This window comes from Balaenoptera musculus, chromosome 2 (genome assembly GCF_009873245.2).
Source record: "Balaenoptera musculus isolate JJ_BM4_2016_0621 chromosome 2, mBalMus1.pri.v3, whole genome shotgun sequence".
NCBI classification, from domain to species: Eukaryota; Metazoa; Chordata; class Mammalia; order Artiodactyla; family Balaenopteridae; genus Balaenoptera; species Balaenoptera musculus.
This window is the reverse complement of record NC_045786.1, coordinates 171410144-171433420: the sequence shown is the minus strand read 5'-3', so window position 1 is coordinate 171433420 and position 23277 is coordinate 171410144. Positions and strand designations below refer to the sequence as shown.

Here is a 23277-nt window from a genome sequence, read left to right as displayed (position 1 = left end):
AGAGGCAGGAACAGACACGCCAGAGAGGTGTAGGATTCAAGCATGCATTGTCCGTGTTTATTGAGCGCCTGCTGTATGCTGGGATCTAGTGTGCTGAGCGCGGTGATGGGAACCTGGGAAAGGTGGGCCTGGGTACATAGGGGGCGTCGGGGAGATGCTGGCCAATCGGCCAGCTCTTTGTCTTGGGGGAGGAGGGTATATAGAGGGGTCTGGGCTCGTGGTCTCCGACAACTTTTAGAGCGTCGGGGATTGTGTCTGGCCGCCAGTCCAGACGCCTCGGGGATCCTTTCCTCTGGAATTCCTTCCCGCACCCCAGCCCCTGCGCAGTCCGCGATGCAGAAGGGCAGCAGAGCGCCTCGTCTTGCTCCCCCTGCCCCCAAGCCCAGCTCGCAGGTGAGGAAACTGAGGCCAGGGGAGTCTCGGGAGGGCCTGACCAGCACCCGGGGAATCGGTGGCCGAGCCTGGCGGAGGGCCCCCGGTCGGGCCTTCCAGCTCGGCGCTGGCGGCCGGGCTGCGCCCTCGCCCGGCGGGGCGGTGGGGAGGCGGCGTGGGGCCCCGACCGGAGCGGAGCGCGCTCCCGGCGGACGCGGCGGCGGCGCCCGGCGCGAGGGGCCGGGATGGGCAGCCATCAGTCTTCCCAGGTGTGTCGCGTGGTCCCTGGGCTCAGCCCCACCGTCCCCCTTTAATGCCGGCCATGGTACGGAAGGACGGGGAAAAGCCCCCGGGAGCGGCCTCTCCCGGGCGATGGAGAGCCCTCCCCGCGCCCCCCGCTTCTCGCAGGAAGTGCGATCCCGCCCGGGCCGCTAGCGGTCCGGGTCGTTCTCCGGCGCCCGCAGGGTTAACGGCAGCCGGTGGGCCCCCCGCCCGGCCCTCGGAGGGACTGCCCGGCTGCGCGGGGCTGGGCGGGGAGGGTCTCCAAGCCGCGCGCGGGCGGGTCTGCGCAAGCCCGGCAGGGAGCCCCGCTGGCGAACAGGGCGCGCAAGGGTTAATCCCTTGGGCCCAGGAGGGGCGAGCCAGGCCCGGACCCCAGAAGCTGAGGGCAGCAGGGTCCCTGATTGAGGAGTCTGAGGTCCCGACTGCTAGCACGCTCGGATCGTGTGCGTGTCAGGTTCTGCACTCCCATACGGCCCCCAATTGCCCGATTTGAACATTCTCCGACTCGGAGATTCTGCAATTCAGGGCTTGGCTTCCTCCGGGAGGGAGCGCGGGGCTGGAAGGGTTAACGGGCGGGGTGGGGCGTGGGGGGGGTGGTGTGCAGCGGGGACCGCGGCCGCCGGAGAGTTAACGCAGCCAGGCCGGGTCCCCTCTTTTTCAGGCAGGCGAGACTGGGATCGCCCCGGTCAGCGCGGTCCCGAGTCCCCGGGCCAGCCCCTTCCTCTCCCTGGGGGGCGTAACTCGGTGCGCGGCGGCCCGGGCGGGCTCACCTGTTACTCGGCCGAGGCCCCGCGCACCCATTGAGTCCCAGGGACGGCGGCCAGTGAGTGTGGGCTGGGGGCGCGCGGGCCGGACTTTAAAACAACAGAGCCGCGCGGGGGTGACCCGCCGCCGCGCCCGCCTGTGCCCGCGGTGCCCAGCTCCGCCCGGCGCGGCCGCGGAGCGCACGCCTCCTGCCTGCTGACCCTCTCGTTTGGTTTCTCGCAGGCCTCTGCCGCAGACATGGAGAAACTCAGGTGAGTGGAGCGTCTTCCGTGCCGCGGCTCCCGGGGCCGGGGTCGGGGATGGGGGCGCTAGGGAGGGCGAGGGGAGAGGGCTGTGCCCGAGCGCATCTGCGGCCCGCGGCCGCCCGGCGGGGCTGGCCGGGGCTGGTATGCGTGCGTGTGTGGTGCGTGTGTGAGCGCGCGCGGCTAGACCGCGGGGAGCCCCGCGCGGGGGGTCCTCGGCCGGCCCGGGGCCGATGCGGCTGGGGGTCGGCGCGCGCGCGGGTTTCCGCGATACCCCGGGCCCTGCCCTGGACTCTGGATTGTCCCCCGGGACCCTGCTCCTGCTGTTACGCATCAGTCCCCCGCGCCGGCCGGTCCCCCATCCCCCAGCTGACAGTTGCCTGTTCTGAGTTTTTAAGTTTCCACCTCGTGGGGGCAGGGGCGGGGGATGGAGTCCTGCCGGCGGGCGAGGCAGTCGCGTCTTGGAGCGATTTGGGGGGAATCCCGCGACGGCGTCTGGGGAGAGTCTCCCTCGGCCTCCCTCCAGGTGCTAAACTTTGAGCCTTGCGGACTCCACTGGGCGCCCTTCTCGGCTGGCCCGGGATCTGTCGATTTGAATATTCACAACTTCCCTTGGGCACCCTGACCCCCACTTTGGGAACACCCCTCCTGCGTCTTCCTTCCGGAAGCTGAACCGAGGCCCAGCTCTGGCTGCTGGGTTTCAGGAAGATCCGCGGGGCCTGGAGGGTCTCTTGGCCTCCTCCCTCCCCCTCTTCCCCCCTCCCAAGGCCAGGATCAGCATCCCTGGTGAGGCAGCTGGGTAGCAGGTGCACCCATTCCCCAAGGGGCAGGCACCCAGCAGAGCCCAGCTTTTTCCAGTGCAGGTCCCACGGTCTAGGGGAGAGGGCCCTGGGGCCTTCCCAAGTGACCCTCAGTGCTGTGGATGAGTCACTCGGGAATGCCCAGGGGGACCCTGGGGACAGGTGGGCCCACACGGAGGCCCCAGACTGGACATGAGCGCAGGGCCATCTTCTGGCCGCTGAGCTGGAGTGCAGCCCTCCCTTGTGGGTCCCACAGGACCAGAACCCATTTGTCTTGGGCTGGGAGGAGGAGTCCAGTCTCTTAGGTCGTAGGAGCTCAGACACAAAACCAAACGTCCATCAGCCAGGCCCACCTTGTCATGGTCAAGGTCCAGGTGGGGCTGATGAGGCCCAGACAGCGGCAGCTCTGCCTCTGGCCACATAGATGAGCTCAGGCCTCTGACCCCAGGCCGGGACGCTCCTCTGTGCCCCCATCGGCTGTCATCTCACCAGCACCCCCACTGGATGGGGCTCTCTGCGGAGAAGGCATCACTACTTAGGTGGGACTTGAAAAAAAGGTAGCATGCATGGGGCACCTTGAGGCCAGCCTGGTGGGGGGCCCCTCTCTGGTCCTCTTTCCCTCTCTCTCCATGCCCAGCCAAGGCTCTGGAGCACCTGCCCCTGTGCTCTGGGCAGTAGGGACAGAGACATGGCCCAGCCTGGCTAGGAACACAGGTGGGCAAGTGAGCCGGGTGGGCAGAGCTACCATCTCAGCTGCTGAGGGCACCGAGCGTCTCTTTGTTGGGTGGGCTGAGGGCTTCCCTGAGCGGAATCCTGAAGGCTGGTCGCGGTGGCCAGGGCCCAGGCTGCTGGGCTGCACTGAGGCATCGGAAGCAGAGCTCAGAAGCCGGTGGGATTGGGGGTCCCGTATGGCCAGGACACAGCATGGCCTCCCAGAATTGGGGCGCATCCTGCTCTCCTCTCCCTCTCACCCTATTAGTAGTTTCAGAGCGACCTCGAGGCCCTTTCCAGACTATTTCTTCCCAGCCAGTACTGGGGCTGCCCCTGTAGGGTTCTGCCCAGCATTTAGTATCGGGGGTCCAGAACCAAGAGGCCCCAAGGGATGTAAGGGAAGTTGGTCAGCATGGCCTCCCATGGTGTAGGTCACAGGGTCCTCTGGCAAAGTCCTGACCCTCTCTGGGGCTCAGTTTCCTCATCTGTAAAGTGGGTATCCTCAGCACCCCCACCTTGCAGGGCTGTTGGGAGGATGACTTGAGATACTGTGGGTGACAGGCCTCACCTGGGACCTGGCCCACAGCAGGGGTCCAGGTAGAGGTTCACCTGGAACCTGAGCATCCGAACTGCACAACTATGGGTTCCCAGGCAGGAGAAGATTCATTTGTGGTCCAAGGGAAGGGGTCTTGGCTGTCCAGCAGGATGGCCCTGTGCCGGGGTCCTTCCTCCTGTCCTGGGGCCTGCATCGCAGGCTGGCCCTAGGAATCTGAATTGAGCTCCGAGAGGGCAGGCCCTTTGCCCCATCCAACACTTGTCACACAACACACCCACCCACCCGCAGTGCCCAGAGCCACAAGGACTATGTCCTTGTGACCCTCAGTGTCTCCCTTTGTGAGCAGGTACCCAGCTGGGGCTCCCTCTGCCTGAGTCCCCCTCCTCACCTCCCACCCCATACTGCAGCCCCACTTCTGAGTCCCAAACTAGCTGTCACCTTCATGCCTCTCTGCCTTTCATGCCTCTCATGCTGTTCCCTCTGCTCTCAATGCCCTTCCACCCACCTTCTTGTCCACATGACAGACTGGTTATCCTCCTTGTCATCTTCTCTCTGTGGCTTTTGTGACTCTCTTATCCCTCACCCCCAGTGGGCTCATTCCCCCTCTGTGTAGGTCCTGTGCTGGCGCTGAGACAGGTCAGCCCTCCAGAACAGGGACCCAGGCCCAAAACACAGGCTCCCAGAGATCCCAGGTTGGAGACACTAGCCTGGGGAATCAGAGAGGGCTTCCTGGAAGCAGGGACACTTGAGCCAAGGCTTAAAGAATGAATAGGAGTTTGCAAGGAGGACAGATAGGACGAGCCTTCCTAGAGGTGCAGAGTCCTGGGGGCCTGAGGAAGCAAGGCTGTGTTCAGAGAGACCGGTGAGGGGTGGGGAGTGGAGGTCGGTGGGGTGTCCTCTGTCCTCTCCGCCGCATAAGGAAGCCCCTGCGAGCAGAGCATGGGGTCCATTTCTCCAGCCCCAGATCTGTCCGCCTCTGCTGTGGCCTGATGCGTGCCCCCTGCCCCTCGCTCACGCAGCTCTCCTGCCTCTGACTGCTTGAAAAACTCTTCCTGTGACACTCAAATATTTGCAGATATTAGCGAGTCCCGGCTGGCTGTCAGCATGCGGAGCCGCGGCACCGCTAATCCCCAAGTTAATCCCCTCCTCTGCCTTCCTCTGCCCCGGGTCCGCCTGCCTTCACTCCCGCCGTGGCCACTTTGCTGCATGCCTTTTGGCAAGCCATTTCCTCTGTGGGAGCCTCAGTTCTCTCCTCTGTCATAGAGCAAAGTGGGTCAGTTGCCTCACATGGCACCTGGGACACAGAAGGTGCCCAGGAAACCCAGAGCTATTCCTGTTCCAAGTCCACCCCTCCCCCCACAATATAATTGTTCAAAGTTGTGAGCCGTGCTAGGCATCTAGAAAAAGTAATAAACATCTGTGCCGTTTAGAGGTTAACTTCAGGACGACCACCACCCAGGTCAAGAAGTTGAATGCTGCCAACCTCCCAGGGACCAGCCCCCACCGAGACCCTTCCCCAGTCACAGCCCCCTCCTCCTCCCCCCGGAAGTCTTCAGGATCCTGGCTTTTGTGATAAAGCGGTTGCTTGTTTTCTTCCCGATTTGGCCGCCCCAGAGCATCCCTAACTGACATCGTTTTGTTTTGCCCGGTCTGGAACTTCACATACATGGTGTCTTTTAGCCTGTGCTTTCCAGGTTGGCTTTTTTTTTCACCCAAACGTCATGTTTTCGAGAGGTGTCCTTAGCGTGCGTGGAGCTGCCCATTGCTGGCTCTCTTGGGGAACGGCGTTTGTGAGTGAAGTTATCTCTTTGTTCACTGATGGCCGTCCGGACGGGCGGCTTCCAGCCTGGACCACTGTGAATGAAGCTGCTGTGACCATGCCTGTCCAGGTGCTGGGGAACACGTGCAGCCTCCCTGGGGTACCCCGGGGCGGCACTGCTGGGGCACAGGGCACGCCCACCGCCAGCTTTAGGAGATGAGGCCACACCCTCCCCGCGGCACTGGGACTTCCTGTGTCCCCGCAGCGTCCCCGCACTGGGCTCTGTCAGGCCACAGGCGGGGAGCTGCTCCTCCGGTGGCGTTAATTGCACGGCCCTGGATTACTGCCCATTTGGGCTTCCTCGTTTGTGACTTCTGTGTGTTTTTCCATCAAGTTTTCCTATTGATTTGGAGCTCTTCAGAGAACCCTTGTCAGTCACACGTGTGGCAAATGCACCTCCCGCTGGTTGCTTGATTCTCACTCTTTCAATGGTCCTCTGATGAACAGAAGTTCTTAATTTTAATTCCGTTGAGTTTCTCTTGAATCTTTTAGGCTTTTACTTTTTGATGAAAGCTTTTTGTGTCCCGTTTAAGAAACCCTTCTGATGTCATGAAGCTATTGGAAGTGATTTTCGTGTATGGTTTTGGGGTTAGGCTCCTTTTGGTCGTTGTTCTTTGTGGGTTTTTTTTGTTGTTGTTGTTTGGTTGGTTGGTTTGGTTTTGGTTTTTGGTTTTGTGTATATGTGTTTTTTTGCTTTTTTGTGTTTTTTTGGGTTTTGTGGTTTTTTTATTTTGGGGGTTTTTTATTGGTTTTGGGGATTTTTTTGTTTTTTGGGTTAAAAAATTTTTTTTGGTTTTTTGGCTTTTTTTGTTTTCTGGGTTTTGTGGTTTTCTGGGTTTTGTGTTTTTTAATTATTTTTAGGTTTTGGGAGGTGTTTTGGGTTTTGTGTTTTTTACTTTTTTGGGAGGCTTTGGGTTTTGTATTTTGTGGGTTTTTTGTTTTTTTTAATTTTGGGGTTTTTTGGTTTTTTTAATTTTTTTGTCTTTTCTGGTTTTGTGGGGTTTTGGTTTTGTGTTTTTTAAAATTTTTTTGGTTTTTTTGTTTAGGTATTTTTTGTTTTTTGGGTTTTGTGTTTTTGGGGGTTTTGTGGGAGTTTGGGGATTTTTTTGTTTTTTGGCTTTTTTTTGTTTTGGGGGTTTGTTTTGTGTTTTTTTTGTTTTTGTTTTTTAAATTTTTTGCTGTTTTGTTCTTAAATTTTTTTCGGTTTTTCTTGTTTTGGGTTTTTTTTTTTGCTTTTTGGGTTTTGTGGGTTTTTAAATTTGGGGGTTTTTTTGTTTGTTTTTTTTTGTTTTTTTTGGCTTCTGTGGGGGTTTGGGGGTTTTTTGATTTTTGGCTTTTTTTTGTTTTTTGGGTTTTGTGGGTTTTCTGTGTGCTTTTTTTCACACAGACATCAAACGCTCAGGCCCATACTCTTGATTCATTCGTGTCACCCACGCGTGTTGCAGTGCTGCCTATACCAGATGCCACTCACTGTGCCGAGACACTATGCCAAGTGCCAGGCTGATGCCCTGGAGGTCGCCCCAGAGATGCCAACTTGCACTGACCTCATTTCCAGAGGCTCTCCCTGCCCACCCCCTCTAGCCACCAGGCCTCGATGCCACTCCTCGAGTCCATCAGACAGGCTCCTGCCCCAGGGCCTTTGCAGGCGCCTTTCCTTCTGCCTGGAATGTTCTTCCCCAGATATCCACGTGACTCCCTGCCTCCCCTCCTTTCACATCTTTCTCAAATGTCATCCCTGGTCAGGGTGGGGTTCCTGACCACTCATTCCATTTACAATTATAGCCCTTCCCCCATCCTCCTCCTCCTCCCTGCCTTGATTTTCCATCTCCCTCATCCCCACCTGACTCTCAGTTTGTCTTATTTATTTATCTTATTTACATCCGTCTCCCCCCGCAAAGAACAGCAACTGACTGCTGATCCCCAGCACTTAGAGCTGTCACGTAGTAGGTGCTCAGTAAACGCTCGGAATGAGACCAAAGTGTGGTGCACAGTGAGGAAGGGGGATGGGGAACAGCTATTCCCCACGCTTCATGATGCCCGAGAGGGGGCCCTCCACTCTACCCCCCAGGAAGGGGAGTGTTGGGGACACTTTTGCCCCCCACCCCCTCAGGGAGTAGTGGTTTTTTAAAAAATCACCCCGTGAGAGGTCCTCGGAGGTATGAGAGCCTCCACTGGAGGGATCTGGCCTCAGCAGCACGTAGGGGAGCCTTCCTGAGAGGGGGCTGCTTGGACGGAGATGAGGAGGAGTGGGGGGAGGGCATTCCCGGCAGGGCGTCCAACGTGGGCAAAGGCCCGCGGGCAGGGGGGATGCTCTTCCTCACCTGGCGGCTGAGCTCTGCCCTTCTCGGGCTCTCAGCCTCCTGCCCCCGCCAGCCAGGAGGGATCACGGAGCCGAAGGGGGTTGGGGAAACAGAGGCCAGAGGCGGAAAGGGGCTTGTCTAGGTCTCTGGGGTCAGGACAGCCACAGCCTCCCAGAGCAGCTGGACACTGCCCAGTGGGAGGAGGCCTCTCTGTGTTTGGGCCAAAATTTGCAGCCCACTGGCCCCTTCCAGTGTCCCCTCCTGAGGGCCACACCAGCACCCTTCCTGAAGTCCAGAGTGAGGATGCACCTCCGAGGCCTCCGGGCCCCCGCTGACCCTTCAGAAAACCCAAAGCTCTTGTGTGGCACCCAGTGCCCCTCTGTGTGGCCACCTGAGCCCTGGACCCAGCTGCTCCTCCCGGCTCTGCCTCACTTCTAAACATGATTCTAGCGGAGGAAGTCTTATGGGCTAATTCTCACTAAGCTGTGAATGACTGCCTCACTTTGATTTCTCCCTTTGGGAGTCAGGGCATTATAAAGGGACCCTCCACATGGACTGTCCTCTCTTACCTTCTTCTGCCCTGCCCTTCAAAGTCTCCTGTCCTCACAGCCCATCTGAGTCCCACTCCTCTGCAAAGGCTCCCTGATGAAGTATGTGGTTAAGAAGGTGGACTTACCTGGATTTGAATCCCAGACCTGCCACTTACTGGCTGTGTGGACCTGGGCAAGTTTCTGAACCTCTCTGATTCTCAGTTTCTGCATCTCTAGAATGCAGATCGTAATAATAGCACCTAACTTAGAAGGTTGTTTTGAGAATGAACTCGTGAACGTGAAGCTGGGCACATGGCTGGCGCTGTGTGGGCCGCTTCTCCCTGTTAACTGCATGCCCCCCTCTCACATGGTCTCATTTGTTCCCAGGCCCTGTTTCCCCAACCATTGGGCAGATGGCATTATTCCCATCGTGAAGGAGAGGGGGGGTGTTGGGCTGTGACCTGCAGACCTAGACTGAGTTGGGACTGCGAGAGCATTTCAGGGTCGGGGGCAGCGGGCCGGCTCTGCTGCACCTCAAGACTGCATTTTTCCCAGAGAGGGCACATCACCAGTCCCGGTGGTGGCTGAGTATTTCAGAGCAAGGATGTGCCGTGTACCTGTTTCTCGGCGTTCTGCCTCACCCCCATTAACCACGGGCAGAAAACCAGCCCTGACTGTTTGAGATCTCTGGCCCCTCCTGCACGCTCTCACTCTACCTTCATGACAGCCTGAGAGCTGCCGCATCGCCTGCATCCCTCGACAGGCCCACTGAGGCTCTGGAGGCGTTGCCCATCAGGGCACCGGTGTCAGGGACAAGGCCTGGGTGTCTCTCTTGAGCGATGGAGCTGCCGCTACCTGACATGGGAAGGATGGAGATGGGGCAGGTGGGGATGCACGAGATGTCTGTGGGATGGGTGCCCGGGAGCAGGTATCCTGGGATCCTCAGCCCTCGTGGCAGACAGCATGGGGGTGCCCTGCCAGGGCAGGGGGTTGCGCCTCTGTGTCCTGTGTCCTGGCCGGAGGGGCTGCCCTGGGGAGGGTTCTATCCTGGCTCCCATGCTCACTAGCCAGGTGCCCTTGAGAAAGGCCCTGGCCCTCCAGGCCACAGTTCCTTCATCTGTACAATGGGTAGCATCCCCCCTCCCTGCCAGGCCTTGGGTGAGGATTCAACGAGGGGACTGTCAAGGGCACACAGTAGGTCTCACTGGGTGATTGAATGATTGAATGGGGGTGATCTCGGGGGAAGCTTCCAGAGGAGGTGATGGTCACAGGTGTCCTTTGGGCTTTGGTTACTGGTGGGGAAACTGAGGCCCAGAAAAGCAGCCTCCTTCCTCGGCCCCAGTGCCTTGCAACCACCTGCTGCTGCTAAAATCTATCATCATAACGCCAGTTCTTTTCTTCCAGACTCAGTTTGGCCCCCAGGACTGTCTCCTGTGGGTGTGGAGAGGTGCGGGGTAGGTGGGGCGGTGAGGGCAGAGGGACCAGGGACCAAGGGCGTCCCGGAGGGGCCCAGGGGCACGTAGAGAGCGCCGGGATGGGGCAGGCCACCCTATGCCCTGTGCTCCAGGGTCATCAGCAAGCCTCCCACAGCCCTGATTACCTTTATAATCCCCAGAATTCCAGGAAACAGGCCCCAGCGCCGATCCAATTAATGCGTGCCCGTGTCTGTGGTGGGGTGGTCAAATTAGTGGAGCCAGCGTGGGTTCCGTGGTGGGCAGTAATGAACCCGACCATCAGAGTGTGGAACGGCAGCCTCTTCTCACCTGGGCTACAGGGCAGCGTGGCAGGCGCTGGGAGGTTCATCTGGGAGCCCGGCGGGGAGCTCCTCACCAGCGGTAGGACCACACCACCCACCTGTCCTCCCCGCGGACGCCCCCTGAGCACGGATTCTGGGCAGAGAGCAGGTGTGGCCTCGGGGCAGGGGAGGGGTCCAGGGCCAAAGTGTGCACAGTCCTGCCCTCCAGGCCCCCCCAGTGTGGGGGGGGAAGAAAAGAGAGTAGATAAGCAGCAGTGCTGGGCTGGGTGCTGGGAAAGACGAGGCCAGGCAGGGGTGCCCCAGGAGCCCCAACACAGCCAGAAAGGGGGTCTTGGGGGCTTCCTGGGGCCCGCAGTGTGGCTGGCCCTATCTCTCCTGAGGCAGCCTCCTTAGGACTCCCTGTCCCGACTCACCCACCAGAGGGACAGCCCCAGGCCAGAGCCTGTCGCCAGTCCTTTCCGCTGTGGAGCTCCCCAGGGGCTCCCGGCGCCCCGAGCAAGGGGACCGGACACTTGGCCCGCACTCGGGGCCAGGCGCTCTCGGCCTCCTGCCAGCTGACCCAGGCCTGGGCTCTGGCCACACTCGTCTCCCGGCCTTTGCCCAAGCTGTGTTTCCCGCACAGATAGCTGGCCTTCTTCATGACGGGCACGGGATGACCTCTCCTGCCGGTGCTGGAGGCCCTCCTCCATGGGGTCACCTCTGTCTCCGTACTCAGACTGCCAGATAAAGTACAGAATGGCCAGTGAAATTTAAATGAATTTAAATAAATGTCACTGGGCATCCTCTACTTTATCGGGCTCCCCGATTTCAATAAAGAGCTGGATGCTTATTTAGTGTAAGCACTTCCATGCCGTGTTTTGCACATACTTACACTGAACACTCATTATTGACCTGAAATTCAAAGTTCACCCTCTCATGATCATTTCAGGGGGCTCAGCCCTTACGGAAATCAGAGAGCAACTTCTTCTGGCAGAGCCAGACAAACAAAACCAAACCCCTAAAGCCCCTGACCTCAGAGGCAAGGAACAGCCCAAAGCCCTGGAAGCTGCCTGGGGGAATTCGGGTTGCTCGTCAGGAGGCCTGCAGCCTGTTGGCCTGGGGTGGCGCTTTCTCCCTCTGAGCCTCAGTTTGCTCATGTGTAAAATGCATTCACTCTGTGTTTTTCATTCATTCAGCGAATGTTTATTGGGCCCTCCTGGTTGCCAGGCTCTGCTGCAGGGTCTGAGGACCCAGCAGGGAACGAGGCAGACAGAAATCCCTGTCCTGGGGAGCTGCCACTCCAGGGGGTGAGGCCAGGGACACACAGGCCCGGCAGGGAAAGGGGGAGAGAGGATGCCTGCAGAGCGTAGGAAAGGCCTCGCCAAGAAAGTTGCGTTTGTTGAGTGAAGGAGGAGAGGGGCAGCCGTGGGGCATCTGGGAGACAGATCCAGGCAGAAGAACAGCAGGTGCAAAGGCCCTGAGGCAAGGCCGTGCTGAATGCGGCTGGAAGGTGAGGTCCAGGGGGCAATGGGAAGGCCACCTGCCATCAGGTGATCAGCATGAACACGTTGGGCTTGACCCTAGCGATGTAGGAGCCGTGGAGGGGGGCGTGGATTGGACTTAGCCTTCAACAGGACCCCTGTGGCTGAGAGCAGGTGAGGGCAGGAGCCAGTTAGGAGGCTGTGCAGCAATCCCGCGCAAGAGAAGTCGGACTCAGGGTGGCGGGCGGCGCTGGAAAGAGAAAAAGAGTCAAGGGTGCCTCCATGCTCTGGGAGGAGCGCTGGCCCTGCTGGGTCGGGGCAGGGATTGGGGAGCGCTGGCCTTGCTGGGGCGGGGCAGGGATTGGGGAGGGAAGGCTGTGGATTTGGGGAGGGCGAGCGGAGTGGAATACAGTGGGCCCTGCAGGTCTGTGCTGCCTGCGAGATATCCAAGCAGAGACGGAGGCAGCAGAGGGTGTGCACGCCTGGAGTCGGGGAGACACAAATTGGGGGGCCCTCAGTGGAGCGATGGTATTTGTGGCTGGGGTCACCATGGGGTGAGTGTACCCAGGGAAGGAGAGAGATTGGCGGCACTATTCCTGGGTCCTGCTGGTTAGGAGGTCTGGGAGAGGAGGACCACCCACAGAGGAGGCTGAGAAGGATGGCCAAGTGAGGATGGTGTTTGCAGGAGGAGGGAGGGGTCGACCGTGCCGTTGGCCGCTGAGGGCTCAGGTCACGTGAGCACTGAGATCAGGGACTGGCAAGAGCTGATTCGGCAGCGTGGAGGGGACACGAGCCAGGTTGGGTATCAGTCCTGGCAGGATGGGTGCAAGGACAGGCAACGTTTCTTGGAGCAGAGATTGAGGACAGGTCCTGGAGGGTCAGCAGAGGGTTGTTCTCAATATGGCAAGCGTACCTGCATGTTCTTGTGCCGGAGACAATGATCCAGAAAAGAGGGAGAAATTGGTGGTCTGGGAGTGAGGGGAGAGTAGCTGGAGCCGCGCCTGGAGTGGGCGGAGGGGCTGCCTGGCGGGTTGTCTATAGTAACAGGCGGGCAGATGCTGGTAGGTGGGGAGACCTGGCGGTGGCATCTGCGGAAGTTCCCTTGGGGTGGCTTCTTTTTTCCCATGGAAGAGGAAGCGAGGTCATCAGCTGTGAGTGGCGGTGCAGGAGGAGGCGTTGGGAGGTTGAACAGAGAGGAGAAAGTGAAGGAACGGAACAGGGGATGTGGTAAGGCTCCCGGGTCAGTCTGCCGGATGAGCAGAAAGGGAGGCCTGTCAGCTCGGCCGTGTGACTTCCTGCCATCTGTACACGTGCAGGCGCCGAGTCTATGGAGAGCTGGCCCTAACCAGAGTGGGGTTTGGGAGGTCAGGGAGGGCTTCTTGGAGGAGGTAAATAGAGTGAACTAAAGCACAGGGGAGGGGATGTTCTGAGCAGGAGGGGCATTATGTGCAAAGGCCCAGCGGTGACTCTGCAGCTGCTCCGCCCACTTGCCCAGGTTGCTCTGCTTTGTCCTGGCCCTGAGCACCCCTGGGTCCACCCACCCACTGAGGGCTCACAGGCTGCAGTGCCGCCAGCTCCCAGCACGTGGTTCTGCCTTGATGGGGGTGTGGGGAGGGGGGCGGTGGGAGCAGGGCTGCAGCCGCCTGATAAGATGAGGCGGAGGCGAGATGAAATGTTCCCTGCGGCGTCTCCTGTCTCCTGTCCCTGGGCAGGAGAGCAGCGGAGCGGCCATGTCACCGGGCCACGAGGAGGGAAGAGGGACTGGTTCCACTGGATGACCTCGGCCAGCAAACCAGGAGAGAGCAGGGCCTGAGCAGGCGTAGAGTTTGAGATCACCCCCTGTCTGGCTTGAGTGGGTGACCCCTCCTGGCTGTGGGCCCCCAGGCCAGCCCTGTGACAGTCCCCTCCCCCAGTACACACGCACACCCATGCATGCACCTGCACGCTGTTGCACAATGGCCTGGCATGTCCAGAGTCCCCTTCTCCATGCACGTGGTGTTGCTGGTGAAACTGCTGCAGAGTCAGCCGAGGGGCTGCCCAGGGGCTGGGCAGGCGTGTCTGAGCCACAGACCAGTGCCAGCCAGATGCCCAGAGCTGTTTTCCTCCAAGGAGAAGCTCACGGCCCACCAGGAAGCGGGATGATGTGTGGGAGACAGTTCAAGGGAGAGTCTAAAGGGCTGCAATTTGCACTAAAATCTGGCATCTCAACGTGAGGGGAAGAACAGCTGGCCCAGTGTTGAACCCCAGGAGGGCTGTGTGACGTTATCGCCATGAACCTCAGTTTACTCATCTGTCATATGGGTGTGGTGCACGCCTCCCTCACAGGGTGGCCTGAGACTAGATGAGTAGGTATGTGTGGGCACCTGGGGCAGGGCAGGCCCTCGGCAGGTGCTGGGGGTGTTGGTTAACCATTCATGCCCACCTGCCCCTCGAGAAAGTTCCTGAGTAGGTTCCCAGTGGGGACACAGGATGGAATCAGTGCGGCAGTGATCAAGTTCAAGGGGAATAGAGAAAGACGTTTGTTCTGAGACACAGAAAAGTGGTGGCCACCAAGCATGGGGGCACAGGCCAGGGCACGAGGGGCCTCGGCAGGGACGAGGGGGCTCTGAGACCCTGCCGGGGTTGTCTCTGGCTCCTTTTGTGGAAGGATGGTGGCACCAGACCTTCTACAGGGAGACTCAGAGATGATGCCAGCATGGGGCAGGGACAGAGGCTCTTCTGCAGGGACCCGCCCCCGGGCCCACGCAGGGCATCCCAAGTGTCTGATGCGGTGGTCCCAAGGTGCCCACTGGAGGCCCACCTGGGAGAGGACCAGCTGGGTCTGAGCAGGTCTGGGGGCAAAGACCTTCTCCCAGGGCTGGGGTCACCTTGGCCAAGGTGGCCCGTCAGTGGTAGCTCTGAGGGTGGTTCTATGGTGTCCTTCTCCGCCGGGCATTGCCCTTGACACTGGGAGCCGGCACGAGTCCCTGTGCCATGAGTTCCAGGGTGTCGGCCCCTGCGGGAGGGTGAGAGGCCAGTGGGGGAGGGGCTGGGTGCTCTGCTCCACACCAGCGCCTCAGGGGAGCAAGGAGGACTTGGGGGTCTTACCCCCCCCCCATTTATCCAACCTCAGAGTAGGCCCCGGGGATATAAAAATGCACCGGACCTTGCAGCCCCGGAGAGAAGATCGGCTTCTCTCCTGCAGATGTTTCTGCAGCTGTTCATGTAACACGTGTTGCTGGTCACTGGCTCCACGTGGGCACAGCACGGGGCACTGGGACGAGTAGGTGAAGGAGGGAGGTGGTCCCAGGGGAGGGCAGGCAGGTCCCCAGGTCGTTGTCCCCGCAGGAATGAGAGAGAGTGGAGGAGGGAAGGCTGTCCCTGGCGGCAGGGGCCTGAGAGGGAAGGTACCTGGCCGAGAGGAAGGCGAGGACAAAGGCCCTGAGGTGGAAAGGAAGGGGCTCAGGGTAACTCGGGCACAGCCTGGAGCCAGCGTGCGGGAAGGGAGCCAGCGCAGGGCGAGGTGTGGGCCGTGGGGGGTCTGAGGGGACGGGGACTTGGGGGAGGAATCTTGGGGAATTTTGCCCAGAGGCGGGAGTGGTCTGGCTGGGTTTCATGACCTGCCGTCTGGCGGATGGCGGAGACCGGACTGGGGGCCAGCATGGAGCAGGAGACCGGGCCCCGGGCGCTCAGAGATGAACAGGACAGGGACTCAGCCCCAGTGATGCTCCCTGGCGGGCAGGCCGGGGCGGGATGGGTGTCAGGGTCCCACCAGCAAGCCCTGGGTGGGGAGGAGTTAACCTGAGCGGGAAGGAGTGAGTGCCATCCTGGCAGAGGGGACACAGGGACAAAGTCACCAAGGTGAGAAGCTGCCTGCAGCATGTGAAGAATGACAAGCAATTTGGTGTCACTGGAGCATGACTGGGGGCCGGAGCCTGAGCGCGGAGAGTGGGTGCGGAGACAGGCAGTGCCCTGGGGGTACCGCAGGGACCGGCTCCTGGTACCCGGGAGCCGGAGGGCAGACACTCCTTCAGCCCCACCCCGCCCCATCACCACAGCCCACCAGGGAGCACCTCTGCCCCCAGGAACCTTGTTCACACCGCGGAGCAGGGAAGGGTGGCCCCCGGACCCCACAGCTCACATGTCCTTCCTCCCCGGGCCCAGCACAGCATCACAGGCATCGGGGGATTTCAGCCGCATCCCAGACTTGCTGTGTGATCTTGCTTAACCTCTCTGGGCCCTAGTTTTCTCACCTCTAGGAAGAGGCGCTCCCCATGCCACAGGCTGGAAATGAGAATTTGCGTCAGAACAAGAGCGGTTGTCAGGGATAAATGCCTTGTGTGTGACCAGCTGCGGGGTCTGGGTCAAGTCACAGCCATGCCCCGCCCCCCCGTTCTCTGTGCTTCCAGGCAAGCCCCGCCCCTTCCCTGGGCCTCTGTTTCCCAGGGTCCCAGCCTCCCTTCTACTCTTCTGAGAACTCACCTGCCAGGAGTCCCCCGAGGAAGGGCCTTCTGGGGTGGGGCCTCCCCCAGGGATTGCTGGCCTCAGCCGAGCCACCGAGGGGAGACTGGGTCTCTGGCTGCTCCCACGGGAACCGGCCAGTCCTGCCCCTCCTCTCCGTTCACTCAGCAGCATTGGGGTCACTGGCCAAGAGTGAACCCTGGGCCTGGAATCCCAAAGTCCAGTTCAAATGGAGATCAAACCGCTGCCTCTCCCCCCACCCCTCCCCCAGCCCGGCCTGCAGAAGATCAGCCCAGGAGACCAGGGCCAAGGGCAGCCCATTTCACAGATGAGCAGATGGGGGCTAACGGAAGTGGTGATCGATGTGCAGCTCACGGCCCGGCTGAGAGCTTCCCTACCCGCCCCACCCCCACCCCAGCCTATCAGATCAACACTTTCAACCTTTTCTGGGGGGAGGGGCAAAATTTCATCCTTAGTACATTTTTTTTTCTGTTTTTTTTTTTTTTTTTTGATCTTAGTTCCCTGACCAGGGATCAAACCCGCGACCCCTGCAGTGGAATCGCGGAGTCTTAACCACTGGACCGCCAGTGAGGATTTTTCATCCTCACTGTAGAAAATATGACAAATCCAGAAACATATAAAAGAAAATGTTTTAATGGCCCAGAATCCCACCACCCACCCCAAACAACATTAACATTCCTTCCCCTCCGTTATCTTGTGTGGTCGTCTGTACGCAGTTATTCTGTAAATGGGATTGTGCTGCCCTTTCTCTTAACACATACACTTGCCCGTGTCTCTAAGCCTTGTCTGGACGCCTGATGTCTGGGGCAGCGTCCTCCCGTCAGATTTCTGCTCTGGCTCCGGGGCCAGCCAGGCCACCGGGAGCCCTCCCTGGAGAGACTACAGGAAGGGGGCGACCAAGCCGACTCGCGCCTAAAGCTCTGATGTACATCCCGTTGCCCCCAAGCAGGGTGGCACCATGGGGCTGGGTGGGTCATCCACCCCCCTCTGTCCCACCCCCCGCCCAGCCCAGACAGGCCACAGGCAGGGTGAGTGAGAAGGGGTCCCAGGAGGGGTGAAGTGGGTCCTGTCCTGGACCCCTAACATCCACTAGGTCCCACAGCCTCCAGAATACCCCACTGGTGTGCGTCAGCAGAGGTCGGGGGTCACACTCCCTCCATCCTCCTTGCCTCCCAGGCTCTCTGACCCACGGGTCCTGCAAGGAAGGAGCAGTAGCCGGACAGAAACCTGGAGCTGGGGGGTGCCTGCCCGCCATGACTCCCCTCTGAGGCTGAGATGGGGATGCAGGCCTGGGGTGGGGACCCTGCCGCCGGTGGGACTCGGTGCCAGCAATGCACTCAGGCAGCCAGGGCTGGCAAGCGCCTACCCCCCGGCTCCTACGCTCCTACCCTGCCATCATGCTGATGACAAGGAGCTCTCCTGCCGGTGGGGGACGATCCCCCATCTCTCTGTGACTGCGTGCCCATGGCGGGCCCGGCGTGGCCCCCCGGTCCCCGTTCTGAGCAGCTCTGTCCTCTTCACCCACAGGCTGCGCAGCCCCTGGGTGCCCTCGTGCCTCGGGCAACCCCGCGTCCTGCAGGGCCGACTGGCCAGGTCCTCGCCCTCGCTCTGGGACAGGTAACACACCTGTTGTCTCCCCGGCTCCTCGGTGTCTCTGCGTCTGTCCCCAGACATCCGTCCCGCATCTGCATCAACTCCCCTGAGAAGGCCCAGAGGGGGAGGGTGTCGGCTGCCAGCACACCCTCGCCATTGCTTCCCGGCCATCCGGTCTTGGAGGCAAGGCCCCGGTGTCCCCACAGACCAGCCCCGGGCTCGGTCCTCGGGCTCAGGCCTCCGCTGAGCGGCCAGAGGGGCTCCTGGTGGGAGGCAGGCGGGGTCCCACTCTGCGCCGAGGGAGCTCATCTTTCTTCCCTGTGAGGTGGGAAAGCCTTGCTTCCCGCGGGCAAGGAGGGAACCACGAAGCACGCACCCACCTGCACACACCCTGCCGGGTTAGGCCAGATACTGATCAATTCACCAGGGCCCAGGTCAAAGCGAGGTGACCCCCACCCCCCGGGCAGCAGTCTGAGCAGGGCTTCCCGAGCCCCCTGGCCGGGAGGGTGGCCCTGATCTGGAGGGTGGGGCATGAGGGATTTCCAGGCCCTCCCTGTGCATCTGTTGAGGGGCCCCCTGAGCCAACTCCACAGCAGGGGGGAGGCAGAGGCACTGAGCATTCCCCCCATGGCGCCTGCCCCCGGCATCATCTCTTGGCGGTTCTGATGACCCGGGGAGTGCAGGGACCACAGTGACAGCCCTGCTCCCTGAGGGCGGGTGCTCCAGTGTGTGGGTACACACATCCCCGTTTTACAGATGTGGAGACTGAGGCTGAGGTCAGGCAGGGCTCGGGCAAATGCCCTGGGAGGGAAAGGCAGGAAAGGATGGTGGTACCACACAGGTGACCGAAGGCCTCAGGGTGCCCAGCCCAGGGCCCTCCCTGGACCAGGCAGGGGAGGGAACGTGTCCAAAGGTCTGGAGTAGTTGATTGCCAGGACTTGGTGACGGGCTGTGAAGGGTGGCCACAGGCAAGAGGGGTCACCGCGGCCTCTCAGGGTCTGCCTGGGGACGGATGGCAGCTGTGACCTTCCCGGGGGTGGGGAGCACAGGGGGCAGAGAAGAGTCAGCACTGGCACACTGGGTGTGAGGTGCCTGTAGGCCTTCTGGGAGGAGAGGCCGGTGGGCGGCTGGACATGGAGGGCAGTAGAGCCCTAGAGAGAGGTTGGGGCTTCAGATGGAGGCCCAGGAGGGGTTCGTGTGTGGCTGGGCACAGAGGACCTTCGGCCTGAGATGTGTGGGGAGGCCCTGCAGATGTAAACCAGGGCCCTGAGGATCAGCCTGGGCGACGGAGCTGGAGTGGCAGAGGTGGGGAAGGCATGGTGGGGCACCGGGGTTGGCGCTGCTGTGACCGAGGGACCAGGGAGGCATGTCCAGGGCCGGGGCCCAGGTGCCTCCAGCAAGCGGGCAGGGGGACGAGGAGGAGGCGCGGGCTGGGGGCTGTGCCAGCCCAGGGCTGGACCGGCTGCGGCTGAGGGATGGGTGGGTGGGTGTGAGGGGCTCAGGAGGTGAGAGCAGTACTTGAAGGGTGGTGGGACAGAGCCGCCCAGTATGTCTGGAAGGCCATCCGGAGGCCAAGGGTAAACTGAGGCTCAAGTGGGCCGGCTCAATGAAGCTGGCTGCCGCGTGAGCGGGAGGTCACAGCTCAGATGCCCGTCTGGCGGGTCCCGGCTCTGCTCGGAGCCCACCCCACAGCCCTGTCATTTTTCCTCCTACACTTGCCTCGTTGGTGAACCTGCTCCCTTGTTCATTGTCTGTCTCCCCTTGAGACTATAAGCTCCGCGGGGCGGGGACCACTTTTTTCTCATTCGTGCTGTGAGGCGCAGGGAACAGGGCGGGACGGCAGGAAAGGAAGGAAGGAGGGTGACGGGTGGATGCATCGTAGGGGGATACGGCTGGGTCACGTCAGGGGTGGACAGTCTTGACGGCAGGGTCCGAGCTGTGGCTGCAGGCGGGTGACCAAGGTGGGGGAGGGCGGGGGCTCAAGTGGCCCCACGGGTGCTCTCACCTCTTCCCGAGGGTGCGGACCCAGCCTGTACCCTGTGACCGAGGGCTGTGGGTGACCTGCAGCCCCTGCAGGATGACTGACTTCAGCGGCCGCCGCCCCACTCCCACGCCTGATCCCGTGTGTGCAGGGGGCCCTGGGTGACATGGGAGAGCCCCCAAGAAGCTCGCCAGCCCCCTGGGGAGAAAGGCCTGGGCCGGGGGCAGTCTGGGACCTGTAGCTGCAGGGGGTTTGGGGTGAGTCAGTCAGGCGTGCTGCCTGGAGGAAGCGGCAGGGCCTGCTTGGCAGCCATGGGCGGGCACTCTGCCACTGGTCTCCCTCCTTGCTTGTCACTCTGCATCTTCCTTGGGGACCAACTCTTGGGAGGACCCACCCCGCCCTACTCTGAGGTTCTCAAAACATAGGCAACTCTTTATTTTTATTTATTTTTAAGAATGTAGACCTGGGCAGGAATCCAGGAAGACTTAATCGGGGTTCGCTGGGTGTGCGCCTATGGTAACACGTGTGGTTTACAGACAGGGCCCGAGACTGAAGCTCACTCTGTCCCGGGCTCTGGAGGAAGCCTCCTGCTCGCCCACAGCACACCCACCAGAAGTTACCATCCAAAGGGTCTTAGCTCCAAATGGTCCCCTGAGGAGGGCTGGACTTCCTCCAGCAAACAGTTGGCCCAGTCGGGCCCCTACTCCGACCTGGACACCTCTCTGAAGCCAGGGCTTTGTGTCCCCAGGGCAAGATGGGGACAGTCGCAGGTGGATTGGGGGGTGCATGGCGGGGACCAGCAGCCAGGTCTGTGTGATGGCAGGGCCCCTGCACACCCCGTGACACCATGGAGTTCACCTTCAGGCTGCACCATTCTGGGCTTTGTTGTGACTGTAGTGTAGGGGGTGACGGGGGCAAAGTGCAGGGGGTGACAGGGGAAAAGTGCAGGGAGTGACAGAGCAAAGCGCACACCCAGGGCACTGAACGGCAGCTTGAACCTTAGCCTCACTCGTGGCTAACGGCCAGCAGAACTCCCCTGGTGCCCCTCACCCACCAGGCCGCTGTCCCTTCCCTGCAGAAATCAGCCCTCCCGGCTGTTAAAGGTGAGTCCTTCCCCCTTGGCCCCTTCTGCGTGCTCAGCCAGTCAAGGGAAAGGTGCCTCAGGTCAGCCCATGGTTAGGTGCTCTCTGGGAGCTGGGTGGCTGCCGACAGGAGGGTGTGGCCCCTGCCCTGGTGGAGTTCACGGCCCGTCCCCTGGGTGTGGCCACACCTGTCCCTCCTGCCTTGTGCCCAGCGGTAGCTGATGTGAATTGATGGCATATGGCTCAGAGGGTGAATCATCCCGTTTCTGTTTCCTGAGCGTGGGAACTCAGCGGCCCGGGGTCCCAGAGGAGCCCTCAGTCTGTGGGGAAAATGGAGCCTCAAGAGCCAAGCCTGGCTCTGGAAGGCTTCCTGGAGGAAGGGAGACATGTGCAGGCCAGTGGTTTTCTGAGTGTCTGATGCTCTGCGCAGCCAGCTGGCCACTGTGGCGGACGCTGCCTGGGCGTGCGGCATCCAGGCTCATCCTCTCCCTGGCCCAGAGGTCACACAGCCTGCTGGGACCACACAGTCGATTTGGGGAAGAGAGTCCTGGTCTAGGGTGTGGCACTACTGCCTCTGGGCCTCAGCGTCCCCAGCCAGCGCTGTGGAGGAGCAAAAGTCGGGGACCCTGTAAGCGGTGCCATCTGGAGGTCGGCTCCCAGACCGAGAGACTGGGTGCCGATGGGCGCTCTTTAAACCAAGGTCCTTTAAGCTGCCCCAAGCACTTGCCCCCCCACCCCCGCCCGCCAGTGCCAGACTGGCTCAGGGTCAGAGACCCTGAGCCCCGGGGCGGGGGCGGGGCGGTGTGCGTGCGTGTGGTGCGTGTGCGCGTGCGCTGGTGTGGCCGGGCGCACCCGTGCGCACCCACCGGCGCCTGGAGCTCAGCGCCGCGGCCCGGCCCGCCGCCGCGTGTCGTTGCAGCGCGCTGCAGGAGCAGAAGGGCGAGCTGCGCAAGCGGCTGTCCTACACCACGCACAAGCTCGAGAAGCTCGAGACCGAGTTCGACTCCACCCGCCACTACCTGGAGATCGAGCTGCGCCGGGCGCAGGAGGAGCTGGAGAAGGTCACGGAGAAGCTGCGCAGGTAACGGGGCGGGGCCAGGGAGGGGCGGGGCCTGCGGGGCGCGGGGCCGGCGACCTGCCGCTAGGAGAGCCCTGCCTCCCACCCGAGCTGGTGACCCCATTCGTACACGGGGAGTCCAAGGCTCAGCGAGGGCAAGCGGCTCTGACAGAGTCGCGCTTTGTGCCAAGAGCTGCCAAACCAGGATCTGAACTGGCGCTGGCTACTGCCGGGTACAGGCTCTTCCCAGGCACCTCTGCGTCCCCTGCTCATTCCTTCTCGTATTTATGTGGTGGGGCAGCAGCATGACACAGAAGCAGCCATCTCCAGACCCAGACCCCCGCCACTGTCGCCTGGGTCTCTGACCGGAAAACGATGTCCAGCCTTGGAGGTGAACCAGCATTTAGAGACGGTTCCCTTGAGCAGCACAGCAGCCAGTGACAGCAGGCTAGGTGTGCGGGACCCTGAGCAATGACTCCCTTAAAAACAAAACTTCTGTAAACATCGTTCTGCACGTGTAAGATGGATATTCTTCTAAAAAATATTACACGCTTTCCAGGCTTCTTTTAGGAAGAATGTAAAGAAAACACAAACTTTGCTGTTGGCTTGGTTTGTTATAAATGTTTATAGAGCATTAGATTTGCAGTGAGGCTGTTTGTCCCTTACTAATTAAGCACCTCCAGCCTCAGTTTCCCCACTCGCAAGACAGGGGCAATAACACTACACATAGGTTGTCGAGAGGATGGACACGGCCCCTTCCACTGTCACACCGCATGGCGGCAATGGCTTCCCACCCAACACTTGCCTCCATCTCAGCCTCTTCCAGGGGGAACCGTATCCTATTCACTGTGTGTCCCCAGCACTCACCCCAGGGCACATCACACAGTCTGAAGGTTAGACCCCTGCTAACCTGCTATTGAACTGTAAACCCTTTTGCCAGCCTTGTAAGGACTGTGTGTAAACTGTGAGTTAACCGGCTCTGAGTGAGGACCCGACAGAGTCCCTTGTGAATAACAGGCCTTCCCTTCTCATCTACAGGGGTCCTCGGCCCTGGCCCAGGAAATGTTGCAACAAGTTAGCTTCAATCAGATGCTTTCTAGCACAGGAGCAGTTGGAGCAGGGTGGGGCCTGTGTTCAGCCCTCAGCGGGCTGTATGGCTACAGGGGCCGTGGGAGGGTCGGGCCTGGCACAGCAGTGACCTCAAGGCCTCCATTCCAGGATTCAGAGCAACTACATGGCGCTGCAAAGGATCAACCAGGAGCTGGAGGACAAGCTGTACCGCATGGTGAGGGCACGCCACATCCCCCCTCACCCCAGCACTCCCAGCCCTGGGCCCCCAGCTCTGGAACCATGGTGAGGACCTCGGGCCTGGCGGTCATGCCCTTGCCCGTGAGGAGCTGGGCCAAAGGCCTCGTTTCCACCCCGCCCGCTCCCTGCTCCCCGGGGTTGGGCAGGTCCCACCTGTCTCTGCCCCGATTGGGTGCTCTCCAGCACTCACCTGTCACTGTGC

General features: G+C 60.8%; 1 protein-coding gene across 4 annotated transcripts in view; it reads left to right on the top strand.

Moving 5' to 3' along the window:
• Positions 1 to 23277, top strand: part of BEGAIN (brain enriched guanylate kinase associated) — a 44390-nt gene that overhangs the window by 15296 nt on the left and 5817 nt on the right. Inside the window, exons 2-4 of one of the 4 annotated variants that reach the window (XM_036845032.1) lie at positions 1642 to 1670; positions 21630 to 21791; positions 22986 to 23052. In XM_036845032.1, coding sequence (XP_036700927.1) covers positions 1642 to 1670; positions 21630 to 21791; positions 22986 to 23052 — 258 coding nt within the window. Of the gene's footprint in view, positions 1 to 1641; positions 1671 to 17521; positions 17672 to 20579; positions 20732 to 21629; positions 21792 to 22588; positions 22661 to 22985; positions 23053 to 23277 lie in introns of those variants that run through there. The other 3 variants (XM_036845035.1, XM_036845033.1, XM_036845034.1) reach the window with 3 other exon arrangements.